The following is a 22,003-nucleotide window of genomic DNA, read 5'->3' as shown; positions in this document are numbered from 1 at the left end:
ATGAACAGTTGTGGCTGCCAAGGGCTCTGGGTTAAGAGCATTCTGAGGCTACACCCAGGTTCGGCGTGAACGAGTGGCTTTTTTACTTTTACTTTCTTTTAGGGAGTGGGGTGGAGAGCAGGAGAGAGCTCCTATACACACTTTTTATGCAGACCTCCACTTATATGCATACAAATCTCCGTCTCAGAGTCTGTTTCCTGGAGAACCCAACATACCTTAATAACCCTGAGGTTTCCAGCTTGGGCAACTAGGTAGATGACAGTGCCTCTCACAAAAACAGGGTATACAAACTGATAATTAGGTTTTGAGAAGAAGACAAATTACGATTTGGATAAACTGAATATGAGGTACCCTTGGGGCTTCTGCCAGTGGGAAAAAGGTTACAAGGTCCAAGTTCAGTACAGAGGAGTGGCTACAGAGATAGCTTTGGAAATAAGCTGTCAAGAGGTGGTACCTGAAGGCACAAGGGTAGGGAGAGCTGCCCGAAGACAATGTAGTTAAGTGAAAAGAGGAGAGTAAAAAGGGCGGAGCTGCGGGTATACCAACAAGGAAAAGGGGAAAGAAAAGAGGTCAATCATTTAGGACTGATGGATTATTGGTAGACAAATTAACAAATCTGAGAAATAAAGATGTCCCTTGAATAGAACACGGTAACAATTCAGAAATGCAAATGAAGGCAGCTTAATAACTTGGATGTTACTGAATAAGAGGATGTGAATATATATGGAGGATCTCTAACTTTGATTAATGTCAGTTCAAAGTATTCCAGGACCAATAAAATATGTCTGCTTTTCTAGATAATAAGAAAAACCAAAAGGAAAGATCAATAATCATGTAGACACTTGCCATCTAATAGGTGGAGTCCCCAAAGTTAATTTGTAGCGCAGCTGCTTGTTTCTATGTTCTGAGTACAGATGGGGAGGACCCTGCTTAACCCACAATGGAAATAGATTTACTTACATACCCCCAAGCTAAAATTCTGGAAAACAACCACCTAAAACAAACAAAAAGAACAAAGTGCTCAGAAGGCAGCTATTACTGACCAAGACACTGACTGCAGTGACTTGTTGCCATGGTTACTGGACTCTGTTTGGCTGGGAAGGGGTTCCTAAACTACCTGAAAACTAGCAGCTTCATCAGAACTGAGTGGAACCACTGCCCAGGCATAACCTGCCACGCCCCAAAAAGGGGTCACCAGGAGGGACCCAGCACTGATGACTTGGTAGTGACCCATTAAGTAACGACTACCCGCTGTGTGCAAAGCAGCTGGCTAAACGCTAGAATAAGTGGGCCCTGCCCTCACACACAGTTGATAGTCCAGCAAGAGAGGTGAACATTACCAGGGTTCTGAGGAAGGAGAAGCCACACATCAGGGCAGGTGGGCCTGGGAGGATTCAGACAGGTAGAAAACTGGGGGAACTCCTGGTGATCAGAACTCTGTGACGAAAGGCCGAGAGGGAGAAAAGTGCAGGCTGTGTGAGGAGCACCGAGAGACCAGTTTGGCTGCAGTGGGAGGTGCAGGAGGAGACCAGTTGGAAAGAAAGGTTAAAGAAGTATCAGTTCCTCAGTTGCCTCTTAGGTGCCAAATATCTACATGTTGATTGATCTTTCCTTCTGGTTTTTCTTCTTATCTAGAAAAGCATAAATAGTTGATTGGCCCTGAAACAGTTTTACTTATTTTTAAGGGACTGTAAGGCCCAAGGGTGGGGAAAATGGAGTCATCAAATAAGAGTAAAGTCCTTGTAAAAGCAGGCAGGTACTAAAGGAATTCTTGGCAATAAAATTTCCCACAGGCTAGTACAGATCTTTATCACTGACCCATAATCACTGGGATAAACAAGATTTATTTCTGTCTTCATCAGAGTCTGAGATAGCTGAGACAAGCTGCTTTAACTTCTTCCCTCTGCATGTGTGTAAAGTGAAAACACTTCTTGTGCTTCCTTCATACTCATGGGGCAGTTGTGACAATGAATAGTGTGCCGATTTAAGCTCTGTGGCACAGGGACACACAGTTACCAGCAGAAGGCAGACACTTAGCCACCTGCAACTGCACCTGCCAGCAACTAGAGGGATTTTGCCCAAAGGAGGAAAGGCAATAACTAAGGAGGAGGAAGACAACTCCTACACTACCTATGCAAACCTCCCCCAAACCACAGAAAATGAGGCAGTTTACATGATACATACAGTAAAGTAGAAAAACATAAATGACAAACCAGGACGAGAGGAAAACTTCACTCAGATAGAAGATTAGAATAGGAAATATATTAGAACTCTGATCTGCAAATAAGATTCTTTTCAGCTTCTAAAAGAAGGTCATGGATTTGACTCTGAGCTTCTTGCATCCAGATCAAAAGAGGAGAGAGACACATTCAATCACCTGGTTTACATTAGGAAAACTGTCAGTTACTCAAGGAAGACAAAGGCTTCCTGAGTTCTAGTTATAAAAGAAACTTCTGGCCAATTACAATAGCAAGTTAAACCAGCAACATTCGTACAGGGGCTGTTTTTAGAGTGAGTGGCATCTGATAAAACCCACGATCATCACACCAAAGTTTTACTCAAGATCAGTTCCCAGCAGGAATGCCCAAGAACTCATTTTCTTATGGTCCAGCTTAACGCAAAGATAAAATCTAGAATCCCAACAAAAGGCCTGTCCTTGATACAATCCTGTGTATCCATACTCCAAAAACAAACAAATGAGAAAACAATCCTGTGTGATTGTAATTTCTCACCACAGATGTCTAGAAAGACTGGGCAATGGGAAGTTATCACCCACGTCAAGGGTCTGAAGTACAGGTATTCTGTGTCGTAGAGAGTGACATCTTAATACCAATGAGTGAGCAGATGGCTAACATGCTTCTGAAAATACCAAGGTACCTGGCCATGATATGCTACTTTCTTCAGTGCAGAGGTGGCTCACAGACCAGAAAGCAAAATCTCCAGATAATGATCAAGTTCCCCAAAAGAAAAAGTCCTGGGATTCTCTTCCAGACCCTTCTCCTGCCCTCTGGCCCCACTGCCCCTGGAGCATGGAGGCAGGAGTGGGCATCTGCCCCTCATCTTCTCCCCTCCTGCCTTGCTCCATCCCATACACTAAAGGCCAGCTGAACTGACCTTTCTCCTGTCATTCCTGGCTGTAACCATGTGTCAGCAGCACTCTAATTCCTTCCACAGGCACTCCAAACTCCTTACCAGACTGAACAACACCTGCCTAACCTGGCCCCTGCCTACCCTCATCTCTAGCGTCTCCTCCCTCCACCATCCCAGACATTCATTCTCCAGCACTAATGAACTACCAGCCTTTCCTCAAAACCTGTGCCATGTTCTCTCTTGCTTCCACATCTTGGAACTCTGCTGGGAAGCTCCCACTGATTCCACAAGATGAAGATGCCACATTTCCTGGACAACACCTTTAAACCCTTCCCTAGGTGTTTCTTAAAGAGAGTGTGCTCTCACCCATTGTGGCTTATTCTAGGTATTTGTTTATATCCCACACTTTACACAGGGACTAGGTTTAAAGTCTACCTGAGGCAAAGATCGCCTGCAGTCAGCGTTACTCTTGGAAATCTCTTGAACAGTCCGAAGTGAGAAACCTACACAATAAGAGCAACATGGAAACCAAGAGCAAGGGAGGCATCAAGAGATTCATGGTTTGCAAAAACTTCTTGAGCACTATTCTGTACCCAGTTTTGTACAGATCACTGGGCTCTCTGCTTAAGACAGCACTAACAACAAAACCTTGCTGTCATCTTCAACTTTTCCCTCTCTCCCAGCTCTCACTTCCTCCCAGCAACCAAGGCCTGCTGAGCCAACCTCCCCAAAGACTCCTAACTGATGTTACAGCTCTCCCCTCCATCCTCACCCTCGCTCTCCAATCCAGGCTCTCTTCCATGGATGGATCCGACCTGGGATCTCTGAAAGCCTTGGTAGTCGAGGTGTGATTCACAGATCAAACCCTGCTGCCAAAATATCACCTGGGAGCTGGTTAGATACACAGAATCTCACAACAGAATCTGCATTTCAACAGAATCCCCAGATGATTCATATGCACATTTGAATTCCAGACTCACTGGCTGAAAATGCAAATCTGATCCTGTCATCCCAGTTGACATGCTATTATAGGGACCAACAAATTATAGCCCGCAGGCTTCATCCGGCTTACCACCTGTTTTTGTATGGTTTGTGAAGTAAAGATGGTTTTTACTTTTCTAAATGACTGAGAAAAAATAAAAAGAAGAATATTTCACACACACACAAAAAGAGATTCATGGTTTGCATCTCATGATCACTTCCCAGAGTAGACACTGGTGGAACCTCCCATTTTATTTTATAGTGTTATAGCTCTCTCTCCCTTGGCCTCACCCCCACCCCAAACTCTCCCCCTCATTAGCACGTGCTCCTAGTTGAATTTGCAGAAGTGAAGTGCAAAGCTGACACAGCTCCACTGCAGCTGCCTGTCTCCCCACAGCAGTACACACCAGGGAGTGCTGTGGGGATGGGCACTCGGCCTCATTCAGATCAGCCTCAGGGTCCCTAGTGCAGTAGCACCCCACATGTGAACACACACGAAGGGCAGGGCTTGGTGGAGGCTGACAGGTACGTGTGCACACATATAAGTGAACATAGAGTTTCCCTTGTGGAGAACTTTCTTGGTTGCTATTTCCCCTCAGTTGTTTTCAAATAGGAAGTGGTACAAAATAAGGTTGAAAAGCAGCTCTGTGTGTGTGTGTGTGTGTGTGTGTGTGTGTGTGTGTGTGTGTGTGTGTGTGTGTGTGTGTGTGTGTGGTGGAGGGTGGGATGGGGCGGGGGGGGGGCATGAAAGCAGACATGACGGTGCCTGGCTCTTCCCACAGTGACTTTGAGAGAAGGGACCTTGTCCTGTGTGTCCTGGCTCCTGAGCAGACCACTTGATGGACATGCCCCTTCCCAGTCTCCCTCCGGACTTGGTCTGGAAAGAGACATCACGGTCTCACAAAAGAGGCCTAGAAGCTGACCTGGAGGCACACTCTTGCTGCCTCTTAGAGGCAGAAGGCAGGGAGAGATAGCTAGTTACTTGAGTTCTCCTCAGCGTGGGAGCCCTCGCAAAAGTTCCAGCAGGCGGGCCCTGCAGGCGAGGCTGGCCGCCATGTGCAAAGCTTGGACTTCCCTCCCCTCTTCTCTCCCTTTTTACCTTTGTGATCCTCTGCCAAGGCTGCTGGCAGATGTTTTCCTAATAAGAAAAAAAATCGAATTTCTCTAATTCCTGTTGTGAGCTTTAAGTGATATATCATGGACCATTTTTCCTATTTCTCATTTTCTGCAGACACCCTGGACACAGTGTCTGCACAGCCTTGATGATAACAGGCCAGGCTTCTGACCTAAGGCAGCTGTGAGCAGAGCCGCCTTACCTGTACCCAGTGCTGTTCCTGCCAACCACCAGATGCCTGGGCTGATCCTCACACTTGTAAAGGTTCAAATCGTTCTCGGGCACCAGGTCCACATCATGGAATATGAAGCAGTCCCAAATTTCATCCTTGAGAGCTTCTATATAGCCCACATTCAGGAGTTTGGCGCGATTAAACTTGTTACTTCCAGCCTATAGATATGGAAATTAAAACTTGAAAAGCTCCTGAGACAAGATTTCACACTGTTCCCCTGTTCAGTTCACATGCAGGAGCTGGTATTATTCTTGCTAACGCACAAGAGTATACATATGACATGAAAATCTGACACAGTAGATGCAATAACAATAACAGGCCTTTTGTGCTTTTCTTTATGCTTCATACATACTTGTATTCCATAACTAAAAACACCTCGAAATGAGGAGCTGTTGTTTAATAGGTTTGGAGTTTCAGTTTTGCAAGATGAAAGATTAGTTGAGATTATTTACACAATAATGTGAACAAACTTAACCCTACTGAACTCTACAATAAAAATGGTTAAGATAGTAAATTTTATGTTATGTGTATTTTACAACAATTTTTTTAAAAACCATAGTTTTAAAATACTAATAAAGATAACTCTAAAAAAATTTTAAACGTACCTTTATTTTTTCCATGTAAAACCACAAAACCTTTCTTACATACCAGTCATGCCAAGTAGAATCACTGCTTCGCTGTTCAGCTCTTAGCTAATCCCCATCTTACCCCATGTAACAAACTTACACTAAGCTCCCCAAAAAATATAGCTTGCCAGAAAGGATCAAGAAATCCTGACCTATAAACAGAGAAGGTTACTGCTCATATACCTAAGCTACTTAAACGTCTCGTGGAATCACTGTAAGAGAACCCGGATTTAACACTTCATGGCAGACACTAATCCTCATAGTGGCCTTACAGAGGAGATTCGTTACTGGGTAAGGAAAGAACACAGTAAACCAGTAATATAATCAAAGCTACAATATGAAACATTTTTTTACAGTAGTAATTTTTTCATGGCTATTTGGATCAAACTCCTTAAGAATAAATTCCAGTTCAATCAACAGTTTATCATAACAAAAGCATAGGCAGTTCTCAAAACTCACCACAGTACTTTCCTGAAAAGAATAACATAAAGCAGACATATTTTTCTATTCATAAAATTATATACTGGGGGTTGCTGTCCTGAGTAAGACCTCTGAATGACTAACAATGTTAAAAACAAAAATAATGATAAACCAATATAACAGTTAAATTTTGTTTCAAATCCTCACAAAATGGGGATAGATGTAATATATATATGCACATTAATTTTTAAGACCCCCAGTTTATTGTAAAGTATACATTGCAGAACAGCATCCTCTGATCTGTCAAAAGTTTTCCCAAAACAAATATTACCAGTTATAACCAATATTAGGTATATAGTTAATGATTTTCCTTGCATTCGGAGCATTTGTAAGGATTTGAGGGGGAATTATTTGGATGGCCCAGGACAATTCTGAAAAGATAGCCATGTATAGTTGTTGATGTCTTATTTTTCTTTCAATAAATGTTAATGCCAGATAGAGGCACCTTAAATCACCCACTCCACTTAGAGCTAAACTCTTCAAAGCAGGCTACACTAATGCTTACCGTGTTCCTACTAAATCATGCTTTTGGAAGCCAAAAAAGTGAATCATAAAAGTGAAAACTAGGGGCGTCCCTGGTGGCGCAGTGGTTAAGAATACGCCTGCCAATGCAGGGGACACGGGTTTGATCCCTGGTCCGGGAAGATCCCACATGCCGCGGAGCAACTAAGCCCATGCGCCACAACTCCTGAGCCTGTGCTCTAGAGCCTGTGAGCCACAACTACTGAGCCCACGTGCTGCAACTACTGAAGCCCTCACGCTTAGAGCCCGTGCTCCGCAATGAGAAGCCACCGCAATGAGAAGCCACCGCAACGAGAAGCCCGCGCACCGCAACGGAAGAGTAGCCCCCGCTCGCTGCAACCAGGGAAAGCCCGTGCACAGCAACGAAGACCCAACACAGCCAAAAATAAATAAATAAATAAAATTAATTTATTCTTTTTAAAAAAGTGAAAACTAAACATAATGTTCTCCATAATAGATAGTGGCAAAGTTAAAGGCAGAAAGGTGGAGACAGTCATAGAATTCCATGGCGATTAACACACAGTAGTCAACTCCTCTGTCTAGATCCCCATTGAACAGCCAGGCTCAATAATAAAGCACAGTTCCAACATCTCATTGTGTAGTGTATAGCAAATGCAGAAGGCAATGTAAGGTCAGTCCCAGGGAAATATCTTTGGGCTTCATTGTCTGCAATGGAAGGGCTCACAAAAGCAAACAGGCTTCCTCCAGAGGATCACTTAAGAGCCAGTAAAATTTCCCAGCACTTATCCCATTATTCCACACTCTGGGACAAGAAGTGCCTTTACTACTTTCAAGGATAAATGAGATAAGAGACCTCACCTTTGATGATAGTTTGATGCCCTTTTACCCAAGACAGACGAAGCGCCTCACAGAGAGGAGGGTGTGGCGGGCAGAGGCCTGGTCTGCCCACACACTCACCTGGTGGATGACGTAGATGCCATACTCCAGCTGCTGCCTCTGCAGGAAGGGGTGAAGGTGTTCTAGCAGGTACAGCAGGTGCTTCTCTCTGTGCCGGTGAGGGATGAGGATGGCGACCCGCTGCAAAGCCCTGCATTCCTCAGGGTGATACCGGCCTCTGTGCACCTTGGGGTTTTCTGCCTGTACTTCTTCCAGAGTGAGATCTGGTTTGAAAACGAGCTTGTTCTGGCCTTCTACAATAGAAACAGGACACAGGAACTAACATGAACGAGCTCATCAAAGGCTGACAGGCCTACAGGAGCCAGTACATGTCACACACTTTGTGCTAGTTGTCTGGCATACAACAAGCACTACTGTAAAGCCTCATTTGGTCACAAACTATAACCACAGAATCTATGACTCAGGTTATTGGCTGCAAAAACAAGCAAATGACATATAAGACCATTCTCTTGTGCTGGGTTACCAGTCCTGGCTCTATGATTCATCCGTAAGCAGAAAATACACTCTGTTCTGAGAACCCTGGTGAAGAGCAGAGGTCAGGGGTAGACTGAGCAACTTCAAATTTGCTCTAACCTCTTTTCCTTCTCAAAATTCCAAAGGGGGCAAAAAAAAAAAAAACACGGAAGCCTCACCCAAGGAATGAATCAATCAATCAATCCAACTTTCTTTGTTGTCATAAAAACAAAAAATTCCAAAGGAGGGTGAAGTCTCTTAAAGATCAAGAGCATTCCACGGAATCAAGCTCACAGACAAGGCCCGTTTCCCCAAGGTCCTTCCCTAAGCTCTTGAGAGCTATTCTAACTCCCTGAAACTAAAGCAGCGAAAGGAAATAGAAACTAGCCTCCCTCCCTAACTCAGCAGTAACAGGTATGGGCAACACTGCAAGAATCCTCCCATTGTTCCACGTGGCGAAATCCCCAATGGGGCATTGCTCAGTGAGTCTGGACACAGCCTGACTGGATGAAACGCAAGACCATCCATGGTAACCAATCTCGTGCAAGGCTTTAAAGATAAGGCTGAAGCCACTGACCCTCGCCTCAGACCCGAATGAACGGGGAATACTGACTGGTAGGAGAGGAGGCAGAGCTCTGGTTAGGGAACACACTTTTTACAGCTCGGGACCTCCCTGGCGTCCAGTGGTTAGGACTCCACGCTTCCACTGCAGCGGGCACGGGTTCCATCCCTGGTCGGGGAACGAAGACCCCACATGCCACGCAGCGTGGCCGAAAAAAAACAAAAACAAGAAAAACTCCACATATACTGTTCAAGGTACTTGCAAACTGAGCTATCTTCTTCTGGAGCAAAGCAGTCACCCACCTTTCCGATGTATGTCCCTGTGCCTTGCTTCATGTGACCATCTCCTACCCTGGCCACGGCTGCTTAGACCAGGCTCTACTGTCCACAGCATGGCTGACAGACTGCCCAACAGCACCAAGAGCAAATAACTGACCTACAAGAGCCTTTCCACAAGGGTCTACACACAAGACATAGAGTCAGCAGGCAGTAATCCCTACAAACAAACAGTGAGGAAAGGAGTTACAAGGAAAGGCAAGCTACCAGAGCTGCTGGGAGATGATGGGATGGCTGTAGATGTCTTCCTGTGTAGCCTGTCCATAAACCCCATCATCTGAATTAACCTGACCGTGTCTCTGCTCTCGGCCCCGGAAAGAGCCCCATGCAACAGGTCTGATGTAAATCAGTCCCCCTGCTCACTCCCTCACTGTAGTAGCTTATTATGTGCCCAATCTTCGGGTGCCTGCTTCCACTCACTCTAGCAGTCTCCCTTACCGCCCCCGTCATATTTTCTCAAGTTTTATTCCTCCTTGGGTCACTAATGGCCCATCTTAATTTGTCGCTACTTATGTCGCCCTCTGGATCCATCGTCAGTACCGTGTCACTGCCCATCTGTTTCCATGAATGCATCTGTTGCTTAAGTATGTTGAGAGAATTCTGAACAAGGGGGATGATACAGTCAGATCTGCATTTCAGTAACTCATTTTGCTATCTCAACTTGTGTAATCTGTGAGCAGAACAATTTCCCTTGAACAATCCGGAATAATGTTTTGGCTTTTCCGTGACTGAGTAAAGAGAAGCAGCATGCCAGTATGATCACACTACAAGTCTGTGATGCAATCAGGAAAAAGGATCTGCAGGTTTTGTGCCGCTAAAAGCAAGAAGCCTCTGAAGAGCCCTAGACTGCCCCCCAGAGAGCTAATTAAGTGTATGCAGAGAGCCACCTCTGTAGGACCAGGGAGGAGCTCTGGACTTCATAGAGCTGGAAAGGACCACCGTGCCCTCATCCCGCCTGCATACTGCCTCCAGGGGAAGAAGGGCAAATGTGTAAACAATACACTGACCAGCACAACAACAGAAACAAAGGTGGAGGAGCACCCAGGGAGCCTAAGATTAACTCTGGGGCAGTCCCAGAAACCTTTCTGGGAGAGAAGTGATCTAAACTAGATTTCTGATGACTAGACAGGAATCCGCCAGACACACATGGGCTGAGGAAAGGTATTCTGGAAAGACACTCCAAGGATTATCTGGAGAACTCTAAGCACTTCGATGTTCTGGAGAATCAGAGGTCTGACAGAACCTTTGTGGGTTACATAGAATATCGCTGTGGAGTTTTTCCTAATTAAGGTGCTCCCAAAGACCAACTTCTTATTCATTTAAATTGAAAGGCAAGATGTCAAAGGAGAATCAAAACATACAACATATTTAAGAAATAAACACAGAAATAAACTAAGACAACACTGAAAACATACTATCCTGTCCCTCGACTCCATACGGTGGGCCAGGGGGATGTTAATAGATATGACATGAGTGGAAGCTTGGATGTGCTGTCATTCCCTGCAGATGCCAGGAGAACATGCCCAGGTTAGCCCGCTGGTCCCAGGAGGATGAGAAACACTTGGAGCAGAGCCACCGGCCTGGGTCAATCGACCCCCAGCTCATCACACATGCCTATCGACATGCCTGCTGAGACTTCTGCAGCTGGAGGATCAAATTGGGCATGTTCACGTAATAAATACTATCTGTCAGCAATACAAATACAGCTCACAAACATAATGTTGAGCAACAGAAGCCAGACACAATAGAGTACATAGTGTATGTTTCCAATTACGTACAGTTCAAAAAAATCTAATGGATGGAATATAAGCTTGGAGTAAGGGTCGTGACTCAAAGAAGCATCTCTGGGGTTCTGGGAAGATTCCATTTCTTAATTTACATACTGGTTCCACTGGTATGTTCATTTTGTGAAACTTAAGTGAGCTGCACACTTCTGATTTTTGTACTTTTCTGTACATTTGTTATATTCAAATAAAAAGTGTACGTACTACTTGTTAAAAAGAAAAAATAAATACTTACTGAGGTGTGGAGACACAGAAGAGCAGTTGTTAAGGTCTGCTTTTTTCACAGAGGCTTCCTCTGTCACAGTTCCTTTCTTCCCCAAAACTACACCCTTGTTCAAACTAGCCATGAGATCCTTTGCTTTAGAAATCTCTTGAATAGCACCCACAAAGTAGTTACTGGTGGCCCACCCAACCACCGTCAGGCATAAAGTAAAGAGCAACAGTAATCGGAATTTATAGGAAAGGTGGAGAGTCACGTTGAAGCTCATGTCTTTTATTATGCGAGCAGTAGGTCTCTCTCGGCCTCACTGCAGGCAGGAAGCTTCAAGTTCAGCTTTTCCAATCTGATTGCAAACCTGATGACAACTGACAGTGCAATGCCTGCTTCTGCTTGGTAGTTCCGCTCCAGCAATCCCTAAAATGCAATCACAAAGACATGACGTTTCAGATGGAAATCCTATCCTGAAATTATTCACATCAGCACAAACTGAAAACCTACCCCCAACTGATTAACAGTAGTGGGAGTTCTCCAACGAGAGTTTAGAGATCAGAAAACCAGAGATTTTGGATGTAGAAGGATCCAACCATCTATGTACCACAGGAGTTCTCTCTGGGTTCTCACCCCAGCTGTCATTCACCCCAGAGGAAAAGCCATTTCCAGATGCTGCACCGGTGGAGAAAGCAAAGAAGAGACGGTCAGTGCCTCCTCAGTTCTGAGGTGGCACAGCCCAAAATACAGTCCTAATGGTTCCCTTTCTTAGTTGCCCCTTCCTGGCACAGCTTTAAGAGAAGGTGAACTCTTGTTCTAGGGCATATTTTGATCCAAAGAGAAAATAAGGGAAAAGACAAACGCTCTTCTCCCTCTGTAAGAGCTGGAAAAACATGTTCCTTGAAACAGAGGATGAAAAATCAAGGACTTTTCAGTTATCAATGTTATCGTCACAAAGAGACAATGGCACAGGGCACGTCCCAGGAGGTTGGGGAGACGGCAAGGAACACAAAAGGATGCCAACACAGGAGGCCAAATATCTGTAAGAATAACAGAACTACAGCACAGTGTTTAAGATCGGGGGTTTGGGTTTAGACAGAAACTATGAAACCTCGAGCCCATCACTTCACTGAGCCTTGGTCTCCTTACCTGTAAAATGGGGATAAAAATAGTACCTTCCTAGAGAAGTTATTGAGGGACTGGATGACCTAATATATTAATACATAAAGTGTTAGCCCACCTCCTGATGCACAGCAAGCACCCACTAAGTGGGGACCATCACTGTTGTGATCGTTATATTATTTTACTTTACATTAAATGACTCTAGACTAGGGATGACCTACAGGCAGACACACTGGTGGCTGCCGGAATCACCACTCTACTGTACTGTATTTCTGTCAGTTGATGGGTTGTTATTTTGATTTCATACTTCAATTGCATGTAGTAGGATAGTATGAATTCACCTGTGAGAGGCGGCTATGCTCTTAGTTCCTGAAAAATCCAGTTTCTGAGGCCACATAGCTGAGGGCCCTCCCTGGACCACGGTAAATGCACTAAGATGATGAAGGCTACTTCGCAAGGCCCCACATCCTCTCTGCATTACCAAAACCACGTCTCTCCTCAGATTCTAAACGTGTTATCAGAAGAGTGCGGAAAATACTAAAGCCAGGACACAGAATCTCCGCAGCAAACGTATCCTCTACTAAATGGACAGAATGGAGACCAACATACATTCTGTGCCAAAATAACACAAAAACGCATATGATGAAATCTTAAGTAACAAAAAGAAAAACAAAATAAATTCTTGTATATGATTACCACTAAAATTAGAGAGTTAAGAAAACTCTAGAAAGAAATATTACCAAAAGCTAGCAATAATTCTGTTAGGAGTATGGGATTAGCCAGGGGTGCTTTTTACCCTTTTCTTTCATTTTTGTAAAAGTATGACACACTTTTGTCCTTTTGTAATGAAAACAAAGTTGATTTTTTACATGAGATGTGAGGGACTTCCCTGGTGGTCCAGTGGATAAGCCTCCGTGCTCCCAATGCAGGGGGCCCGGGTTCCATCCCTGGTCAGGGAACTAGATCCTGTATGCTGCAACTAAGGATCCCACAGGCTGCAACGAAGATCCCACGTGCCTCAACAAAGAGCCTGCACTGCATGCAGCAATAAGACCTGGCACAGCCAAATCAATAAATATTAAATAAATAAATGAGGCGTGGGGATGTGGCAATTTACTGTGAAAAACAAAACACTCGCACTTCCCTGGTGGCGCAGTGATTAAGAATCTGCCTGCCAATACAGGGGACACAGGTTCAAGCCCTGGTCCGGGAAGATCCCACATGCCGTGGAGCAACTAAGCCCGTGAGCCACAACTACTGACCCCAGACGCCTAGAGCCCGTGCTCCACATCAAGAGAAGCCACCATAATGAGAAGCCCGCCACCACAACAATGAGTAGCCCCCCCCCTTCAAAGCCTGCGGCAGTAAAGACCCAACACAACCAAAAATTAATTAATTAATTAATTAATTTTTTTTAAACACCCTTAGCAACTCTCAAGATAGCCTCTTACTTACTTAAGGGTAGTATTCCAAAATTTTAGCTCTACATGAGTTTGAGGGAAACCTAGAACGTATTTCTCTCTAGACACCATGTTACAAACGTAGGTGAGGTTCCTGGATCAAACCACAAGAGAGAAGATTTGGCCCAGGAAGCAATTAAACAGTATGGCCTGTGTTTAGGGTCTTGTTTAGGGTCTTTAGGCCTTGCTTAGGGGCTTGCTGAAGGCAGTAATAACTAATTAGAAGATTAATCGCTAATAAGAAGAGTGATCCATTTGTGCATTTACTCTGTGCCATGCACTGGGGCTAAACCACTTGTATTAACTTACTTAATTCTCATCTCAACTTTGTGAGGTAAGAATTATTAGTCTCCTCATTTTATAGAGGAGAAAATGAAGGTTGAGAGATTACGGAACTTGCCTGAGCTCACACAACTACTAAGTGGTAGAGCTGGGGTCTGAGCCCACGTGCTCAGCTCCAAAGCCTGGGCTTCTGCCACATCCTTCACATGGACGTTTCAGTCTCTTTCCTCCCCTTGGTACCTGGGTGTGCCCGGCACAAACCCTTGAAACATGCAGCCTTCTACCTGTCTCTTCCTGTCCCTTTCCTTGAGACTGTCTCTGAAATGGTTTCCTGGAGGTCTGTTTTCTTCCCTCCAGGTAACAGTAAGCCTGCAGTTTTCTGGAGCCAGACTACCTCTTGCAGACTTAATTGCAGGAGGCTTAAATGCTAGGATTGGCAACAGTTTTTGATAAAATCTCAGTCTTGGAAAAGTTAGACAGGGAACATTGTTTTTCTAAGAGCTGCTTATAGAGGGATAATGTTTCAAGAGAGATCTGCCCGGCCTGCTTATCAGATTGAAGGCAAACACTCTCCCCATGTTTCCATTTCCCCAGCTATAAAATGATTTTTAAAAATTAGCTTAATTTACAACATGGCTGTAAGAATTTAATGAGATGACACAGCAAACACACCTAGTACATTCCCAAGGATATAATAAATATCTGTTGACCCTGATTACCAATATGATTCATGCTCAAATTTTATCACCATGCTAACCAAGATGTTATCTCTGGAATTACATATTGAATAATTTTATTTTCTATTTCTCTGTAATTTCCTGTTTTTCTTTCAATGAGTGTATATACCACTCTTATAATTAAAAAAAAAAATAAAGATTTTTTAAAGAGACCTCTTTTTAGGGCAGGTCACTCCTGGTTGGTGTTTGGGAAAACATCACCAGATTGGACTTCTTTGTAAAAACATTTAAATAAATGAGAGACCCTGAACTCTTCCTAAAAAGAATTTTCTCTTTCAGTCAAGGCTGTCTTAAGGTGACAGGGGAATCATGGTTATAGAGAACAAATTCAGGTAATATGAAAGAAGTTATTTTAGGGCAAGACTCACCACCCTTTTTCCTTTCTAGGTCTGCCCTAGGGTTAGTTCAAAATGATGATGTTCTCATAATTTTGTTTTTCCTCCTCTCAATTCAACCAGTCTTTTCTGAGCACCTGCTATTTTCAGGCATAGTGCTAGGCACCAAGGGAATTAAGGTATAGTCCTTGCACTCAGAGTTTATTTCAGTCCTTCCTTAGCTTGTAATGTCTGCAATTTGTTTTCAAATACGCCAGCTCCAACCCTGAAAATGGGGGAAATAGTTGAAATAAAATTGGCAAAATATTGAAAAGTACTGAGCAAGGTGATAGGTATCTGAGAGTTCATTTTCTTTTTCACTCTACTTTTTTGTATGCTTGAAATTTTCCATAAACAAAAATCTAGCACGGAAGACAAGTTATAACAAAGGGTATATCAGCATGAATGCCAAGTATCATTCTCATTCTCAGAGAATCTCTATATGCACACATTTTTACATGTGGAGGTCAGGGGAGGACACCAGATGTCACTCCATAAATATTCACTAAGCACCTAGTACCAAGGAGAAAGAATGTGGTCTTCATTCAGCAGCCAAGAGCACTAAAATCAGCATTTCAATGTCTCTAAATCCATTTGGTAATCCTGCAGACACTGGATGTCTCATAGTGGGCAAGATGTGGCCCCAGGCACACGGTCCTATTCCCTTGGGCCTCTCTGGGGTAGCACCAATAAAAAGGCTGATATTTTGCTACTCCTTTTACTCCTGCAGAGCTCCTGAGAGCTGACTATTTGCAAACACGTTGTCCTACCTTCCGTGGACCTCTGGTATTCATTCTCCCAATTATAGTTCCTTCACCTGGCTTCTGAGTGATCACTGCCCAGACCCTAAAGAAGCAATGGTTCTGTGAAAATTAATGAAGGGAAACCTCACTGAAGTGGAACTGGGAGGCCAGAAGGGGAGATACAGATCACATCAATACAGATCCCAATAGGAAGAGACCCACCTTGCATCTTTGGCAGGAAGTGACCCCACTTTACTACCACCAGCAGGAGGAAGAAGCTCTTCTCTTTGCCCGGCAACACCTCAGCCAATGACAGACTGTCACAACTCAGTCAATGAAAAGCCACTATATTTCGATCTCCTAGTTTCCTCCAATGGACTTTTTGTTTATGACAGAGCCTCCCAATTTCCCCTTCTCCTCTATAAAAAAGTTTCTTTTCCTTTGCTTTACTGGACTTGCATGTGGTTTGCCATAGTTGCATGCCCCAAATTGCAATTCTTTGCTGCTCCAGAATAAACCCATTTTGCTTGTAAAATAACTGGCTGTTTTATTGTTTTAGGTTAACAGTTCCCTGGGCAGAGGGCAAGGGTGGGATAGAAATGATGACAGCCATTTACGTGTACAGGTCATTTAAACTCAGACTGAGTTCCTAATGACCAAAACTGGAAGCATTTGAGCAAGAAAATAATGATGGCATTGTATTTTAACCCACAGAATAAAATGAATAGCCATGAGTCCATACTGATATAAATGATCAAATAAATAAATGGGAAAGGGCAGCTCTTTCTTACACTAAACTTCCAACCAATAAGGAAGCAGGAAATGGGGGGTAAAATCACCATTAGGCAAACACCACTGTAAATAATTGTTGCAGACGAGATCCACCAATGGGTGCTAACATTAGTAGGTAAAAATTTGAGTTTAAACAGCTTGCATAGTCTCAAAGTATCTCCCCTCAAATAATTATTAGCTACAGAGGGAAAGTCAGTAACTTTATAGTGAAGAAACCTAGCAGATATCACCTTAACCAAGTGATGAAGGTTAGTATCACCAGTGATGAGACCTATCAACCTCATGAATCAGTGATGTATTGCTCTCTACAAAATTACTAATCAGTACTTTTCTACAGAATAACTTCATTCTACAAAATAACTAACTGGGACTCTTCAAAAGGGTCAAAATAATGAAAAACAAGGCAAAACTGAGGAACTATCTCAGATTGGAGGAGACTAAGGAGAAATAACTGAATGCAAGGTAAGATCCTTGACAGCCAGTGGAAACAGAAAAAAAATTCATTAGCAGGAGAGCTGATGAAATTCAAATAAAGTCTATAGTTTAGTTAATAGTATTGATAACTGAACAATGGTTATGTAAGGGGCTAATATTAGGGGAAGTTGAGTGAATTCTCTGTACAATATTTGCAACTTTTCCCTAAGTCTAAAATTAATTAAAATTAAAAGTTAAAAGAAAAAGTCGAAGACTGTGTATAATCCAAGTCAACATACAGCAGTAAAATTAACTTACTTCTCAAAGAGAATCACTGTTTTTTGTATTCCTAGTGCCTCAAACTGACCTGACACATAGTAGGTGCTAAATTTGGTAAATAATGAATGACTTTCTAGGATATATTAGTTTAAACACACAAGGACACACAATAATCCCAGGTTACTACTAAAATAAATGTGACATGGTATAAAAGGAGAAAAAATAAAGACTAATAAAGAAGGGGAAAAATTAACTGGTATAAGATTCCATTTGGGGAAGATTTTTAAAATTGAAAAAGGCTCATATACACTACCAAATGTAAAATCGATAGCTAGTGGGAAGCAGCCGCATAGCACAGGAAGATCAGCTGGTGCTTTGTGACCACCCAGAGGGGTGGGATAGGGAGGGTGGGAGGGACACGCAAGAGGGAGGAGATATGGGGATATATGTGTATGTATAGCTGATTCACTTTGTTATACAGCAGAAACTAACACACCATTGTAAAGCAATTATACTCCAATAAAGATGTTTAAAAAGAAAAAGCCTCACCCCCATGCTAGCTCCCTTCGGTCTACTAATACCAACGCTCTCCTAAGGACAGAGGGCCCCATCTCTAATAAATGGCCCTTTCCCTTAGTCATGCCCACCACCTTTTGCTTCTCTGTCATTGAGTTTCCAAAAGCAGTACTCCTCTCTTCTGACTCTGGGAGGAGTTGCTGTCTAGTCTGCCACTTCCTCCCTGAACCCACAGAGCACACCAGAGCAGTGTCCCTGCCTCTGGGCAAGAGCTGCCTGCAGGTCCTACATCAACTGTTTTACAACAAGGGCTGGCATGAAACAGTCAGGAAACATGAAATCAATTTAACAAGCAAGGGACTGAAATTGTTTTATTTAGTCTTTGTTATGCAGCATGAAAGAATTCCTAAGAATTTCCAATGGGGGATTTTAATGGAGGCTCGGTGTGTACTTATGTGCCATTCTCAGCTATCCCAGAGAATCCTGTAGTGGGGTCACCTGCAGTTCCCTTTCTGCAGTTATTAGAGGCACATCAATGAGAAGGCTTGAGAAGGTCTGAAGGTCTGAGGTAATGGAGAAAACAAGGGCTTTGAAGTCACAAAGAGCTGAGTACAAATCTGGTTACCAGATGCATGAACGGCTTTGGGGAAGTGACCTAAATTTGATTCCGTTTTGCCATTTATTTTAAAAACATTTTTCAAAGTGTGGTTCCAAGAGAGCCTATATCAAAGACAGAGGGAAATTTGTTAAAACTGTAGATTCCTGGGCCCTACTCCAGAGCTAATGGGTCAGAACAACTGGGCCTGGGACTCAGGAAAATGAATTTTTAACAAGCTCCCCAGTTGAGTCTTATACGCATTAAAGTTTGAGAACCACTGAAATAAGAGATCGGACCTGTAATGCAACAGATCCCTCAGAAACGTTCATTTTCCTTTGGGTGAGGAAAAGAAGTAAGAAGATATGTGAAAAGGAGATTTTAAAAATGCATTTGAATAGCTTTCAACTCCATCATTTAAAAACTTCTAAGAAATAATCAGAGAGGTAGACGACGATATTCAAACCAACATTACTAAAATAACCAAAAATTCAAAAGATTCAAAATGTTAACAATAGGGAACTGATTTAATTAATTACAATACCTACATATAATGGAGCACATGCTTTCCTTAAAAATGGTGCTTAAAAACTACATGGGGGGGGGGCTTCCCTGGTGGCACAGTGGTTGAGAGTCCACCTGCCAATGCAGGGGACACGGGTTTGTGCCCCGGTCCAGGAAGATCCCACATGCCGCAGATCGGCTGGGCCCGTGAGCCATGGCCGCTGAGCCTACGCGTCCGGAGCCTGTGCTCCACAACGGGAGAGGCCACAACAGTGAGAGGCCCGCGTACCGCAAAAAAAAAAAAAAAAAAAAAAAAAGAGAACACCACCACTAACTTGCTTTGAATGTTTCCACTTTGAATTAAAGATCTTCAAAGAAATGGTTAGTTCTCAAGTCTTGCAAGCATCTCTGGAAAAAACACACATTATTATTAGCTCATTTTAAAGTAGATACTAAATACTTATCCTATAAAGTGGCCCACAGAATATACTAAGTGGCCCATAAAATATACTGAGAGTTAGTTTTATTGCCCCCTCCAAGACCGTGTAGTCAAACAGTTCAGTACTTCTCTTTAACCGACATTTTTAATCAGATTAAAAATGCACACTGAAGGGAAGCAAAATATGCCACACCAAAATATGCCTCTTTGGCATACTGATTACTTTAAATTAAAGTTACTTAAGAAACAGCCAGTGCAAGGACACTTTCACCCTCTTTTCTCCCCCTGAAAGCAGGAAATAAATCTCCCATGTGAAAGGTACCTTTTCTATACCAGGAGGGAACCAGGATCAGGCATCCTTATTATCAGAGATAAGAATTCAAGGTAGAGGGACTTTCCTGGTGGCACAGTGATTAAGAATCCGCCTGCCAAGGCAGGGACATGGGTTGGATCCCTGGTCTGGGAAGATCCCACATGCCACGGAGCAACTAAGCCCGTGCACCACAACTACTGACCCCGTGTGCCACAACTACTGAAGCCCACATGCTTAGAGGCGGTGCTCCGCAACAAGAGAAGCCATCGCAATGAGAAGCCTACGCACGGCAACGAAGAGTAGCCTCCGTGGGCCACAACTAGAGAAAGCCTGCGCGCAGCGACGAAGACCCAATGCAGCCAAAATATAAATTTAAAAAAAAAAGAATTCAAGGTGGAAAGCACTGTATCAACTAGAGAAAGCCCGCACACGGCAACGAAGTTGTCTTGCCAGTTCTTCACATATGTATTGTTTCTTTGTCTAAAAAATATAAAAGCTGCCTACTTTGGTTACTTCCTGAGCCTCATATTTTTATGGGATCCCAATGGTATGAAATTTAATGTTTCTCTCCTGTTAATCTGTTTTATGTCAATTCAATTTAATTATTAGACCAGCCAAGAAACCTAGAAGGGGCAAGAAGAAAAATTTTTCTCCCCTACAACACAAACAGGCACATGAACACTTTGCAATTTCATGGAGTTTAAAGGTCAACCCTGCTCTAGAAGATAAAATTCCAAAAAGATAAACTATGGTCCTATTAAGGATTATCTCCTCCCCCAGAGACACAGTAAAGCACTCTGGCCCACCAGCCCAGCCCAGGTGCCTAGGTTAGCCCTGGGCCCCTCTTTTTAAGCCCACTTTCTCAGCCTGGACCCTGAATCTTATTTATCTCTAACCAAGACTCCTTGACTTTCTTGAATCCTCAATGTTATTGTCCTTTCTTAATAGAAATTATAAAAAAACAAACAAACAGCAGCCTCAACCCTCAAATTTCTGTCTTCTTCCTCCTCCCTTTCGTCACCAAACGGCTGGAGAGGTCTCCCTGTGCTCCGGCCGCCTCCACACCCTCATCCCTCACCCACTCTTGAACACTCTGCAACCCCGGCACACGCCCACCCTGTTGATAACTGCTCTCCTGCGCCTACCAACCCAAAGGCCTTTTCTCAGACCCAATACTCATGGACTTTTCTGTTTTCTTCAGACCTAGAGTTAGCCCTTATCTAATGGAAGACCGAACACCAACAGATACGGATTGACAGGCACCGGATGGACGCAGAGCCAGACTAAGGGCAGGTATCTCAGGTACTTTAAAATCCTGTCGACCCTCACCACTCGTCGGCCCCTGAAGGTCCCAGGCGAAGATCAGCAATGGGTTTCCCAGTAGAAACGCTGGGGAAAGAGGGCTCCAAGGAGGAAGGGGCTTCTTCACGCTGATTCTCCCGGCAGGGAGAGGTGCTGGTGGCGACTCCAGAAACGCGACGCGGGGCCTCGGAGGCTGACCCCTGAATTCCCACCTGGCAGCATTTCGCCTGGGAGCGCCGCTGTGCCGCCCTCACCTGAGCCAGTGCCTCCCGCCGAGCTCGGCCTCCGCAGGCCCCCTGCCCGGCCCCGCCGCCTGGGCGGAGGCAGAACGGCCCTCCGAGGCCCGGCCCGCGCCCGGCTTCGGCGCGGGGGACTGACCCGGCCCGCCTCCCGGGGATGCCCACACGGCGCCCGCAGCCCTCCGCGCGGAATTGCGCTTCCCGGGCGCCGGCGGAGCGGAGGCCCCACTAACTCACCCCCCACGCGGCCTCGACAAGCACCTCCCGGAGAAAGGGAAGGCGGTGAGAAGCGGCCGCAGGGACCGCCCCCTCCGCCCGGGAGGAGGCTCCGGCGCGCCGGCTCCGCCCCCCCCCCGGCCCCCCCGCCCCGGGAGTCGCTTCGGCCGGGCCCGGGGGCGAGTCTTCGCGGTCCTCCACTAGACCCGCCCGAAGGATTCCCCGCTCCCCGCTCCGCCACCGCCCCCGCGCCCGGCCACCCTCCCCGGGCGATGGAAGGAGCACCTGGAGGGAGAAGGACAGCTTGTCCTTTGGGTGATCTTAATAAATCTTTGTGCCAATACTGCGCTAGGGTCTGGGCGCTTCCCAAA

At 44.5% G+C, this 22,003-nt stretch overlaps 1 protein-coding gene across 5 annotated transcripts in view; it reads right to left on the bottom strand.

Annotated features, from left to right (window-relative positions):
- B4GALT4 (beta-1,4-galactosyltransferase 4) overlaps positions 1 to 21,707 on the bottom strand; it is a 28,827-nt gene extending 7,120 nt beyond the window's left edge. For 2 of the 5 annotated variants that reach the window (XR_009540762.1, XM_060150563.1), the window contains exons 1-4: positions 21,654 to 21,707; positions 11,333 to 11,731; positions 7,964 to 8,196; positions 5,388 to 5,575 (exon numbers count right to left, since the gene is read on the bottom strand). Coding sequence is in view for 4 of the 5 variants with exons in the window: in XM_060150563.1 (XP_060006546.1) it covers positions 5,388 to 5,575; positions 7,964 to 8,196; positions 11,333 to 11,585 (674 nt within the window). In the remaining variant the exon portion in view is untranslated. Of the gene's footprint in view, positions 1 to 5,387; positions 5,576 to 7,963; positions 8,197 to 11,332; positions 11,732 to 19,458; positions 19,532 to 21,204; positions 21,624 to 21,653 lie in introns of those variants that run through there. The other 3 variants (XM_060150565.1, XM_060150564.1, XM_060150566.1) reach the window with 3 other exon arrangements.
- Positions 21,708 to 22,003: the final 296 nt, after the last annotated feature.

The sequence above is a fragment of the Lagenorhynchus albirostris genome, chromosome 5 (assembly GCF_949774975.1).
Source record: "Lagenorhynchus albirostris chromosome 5, mLagAlb1.1, whole genome shotgun sequence".
Classification (NCBI taxonomy): domain Eukaryota; kingdom Metazoa; phylum Chordata; class Mammalia; order Artiodactyla; family Delphinidae; genus Lagenorhynchus; species Lagenorhynchus albirostris.
The sequence above is the reverse complement of the archived record's forward strand: the minus strand, read 5'-3'. Positions and strand labels throughout refer to the sequence as shown.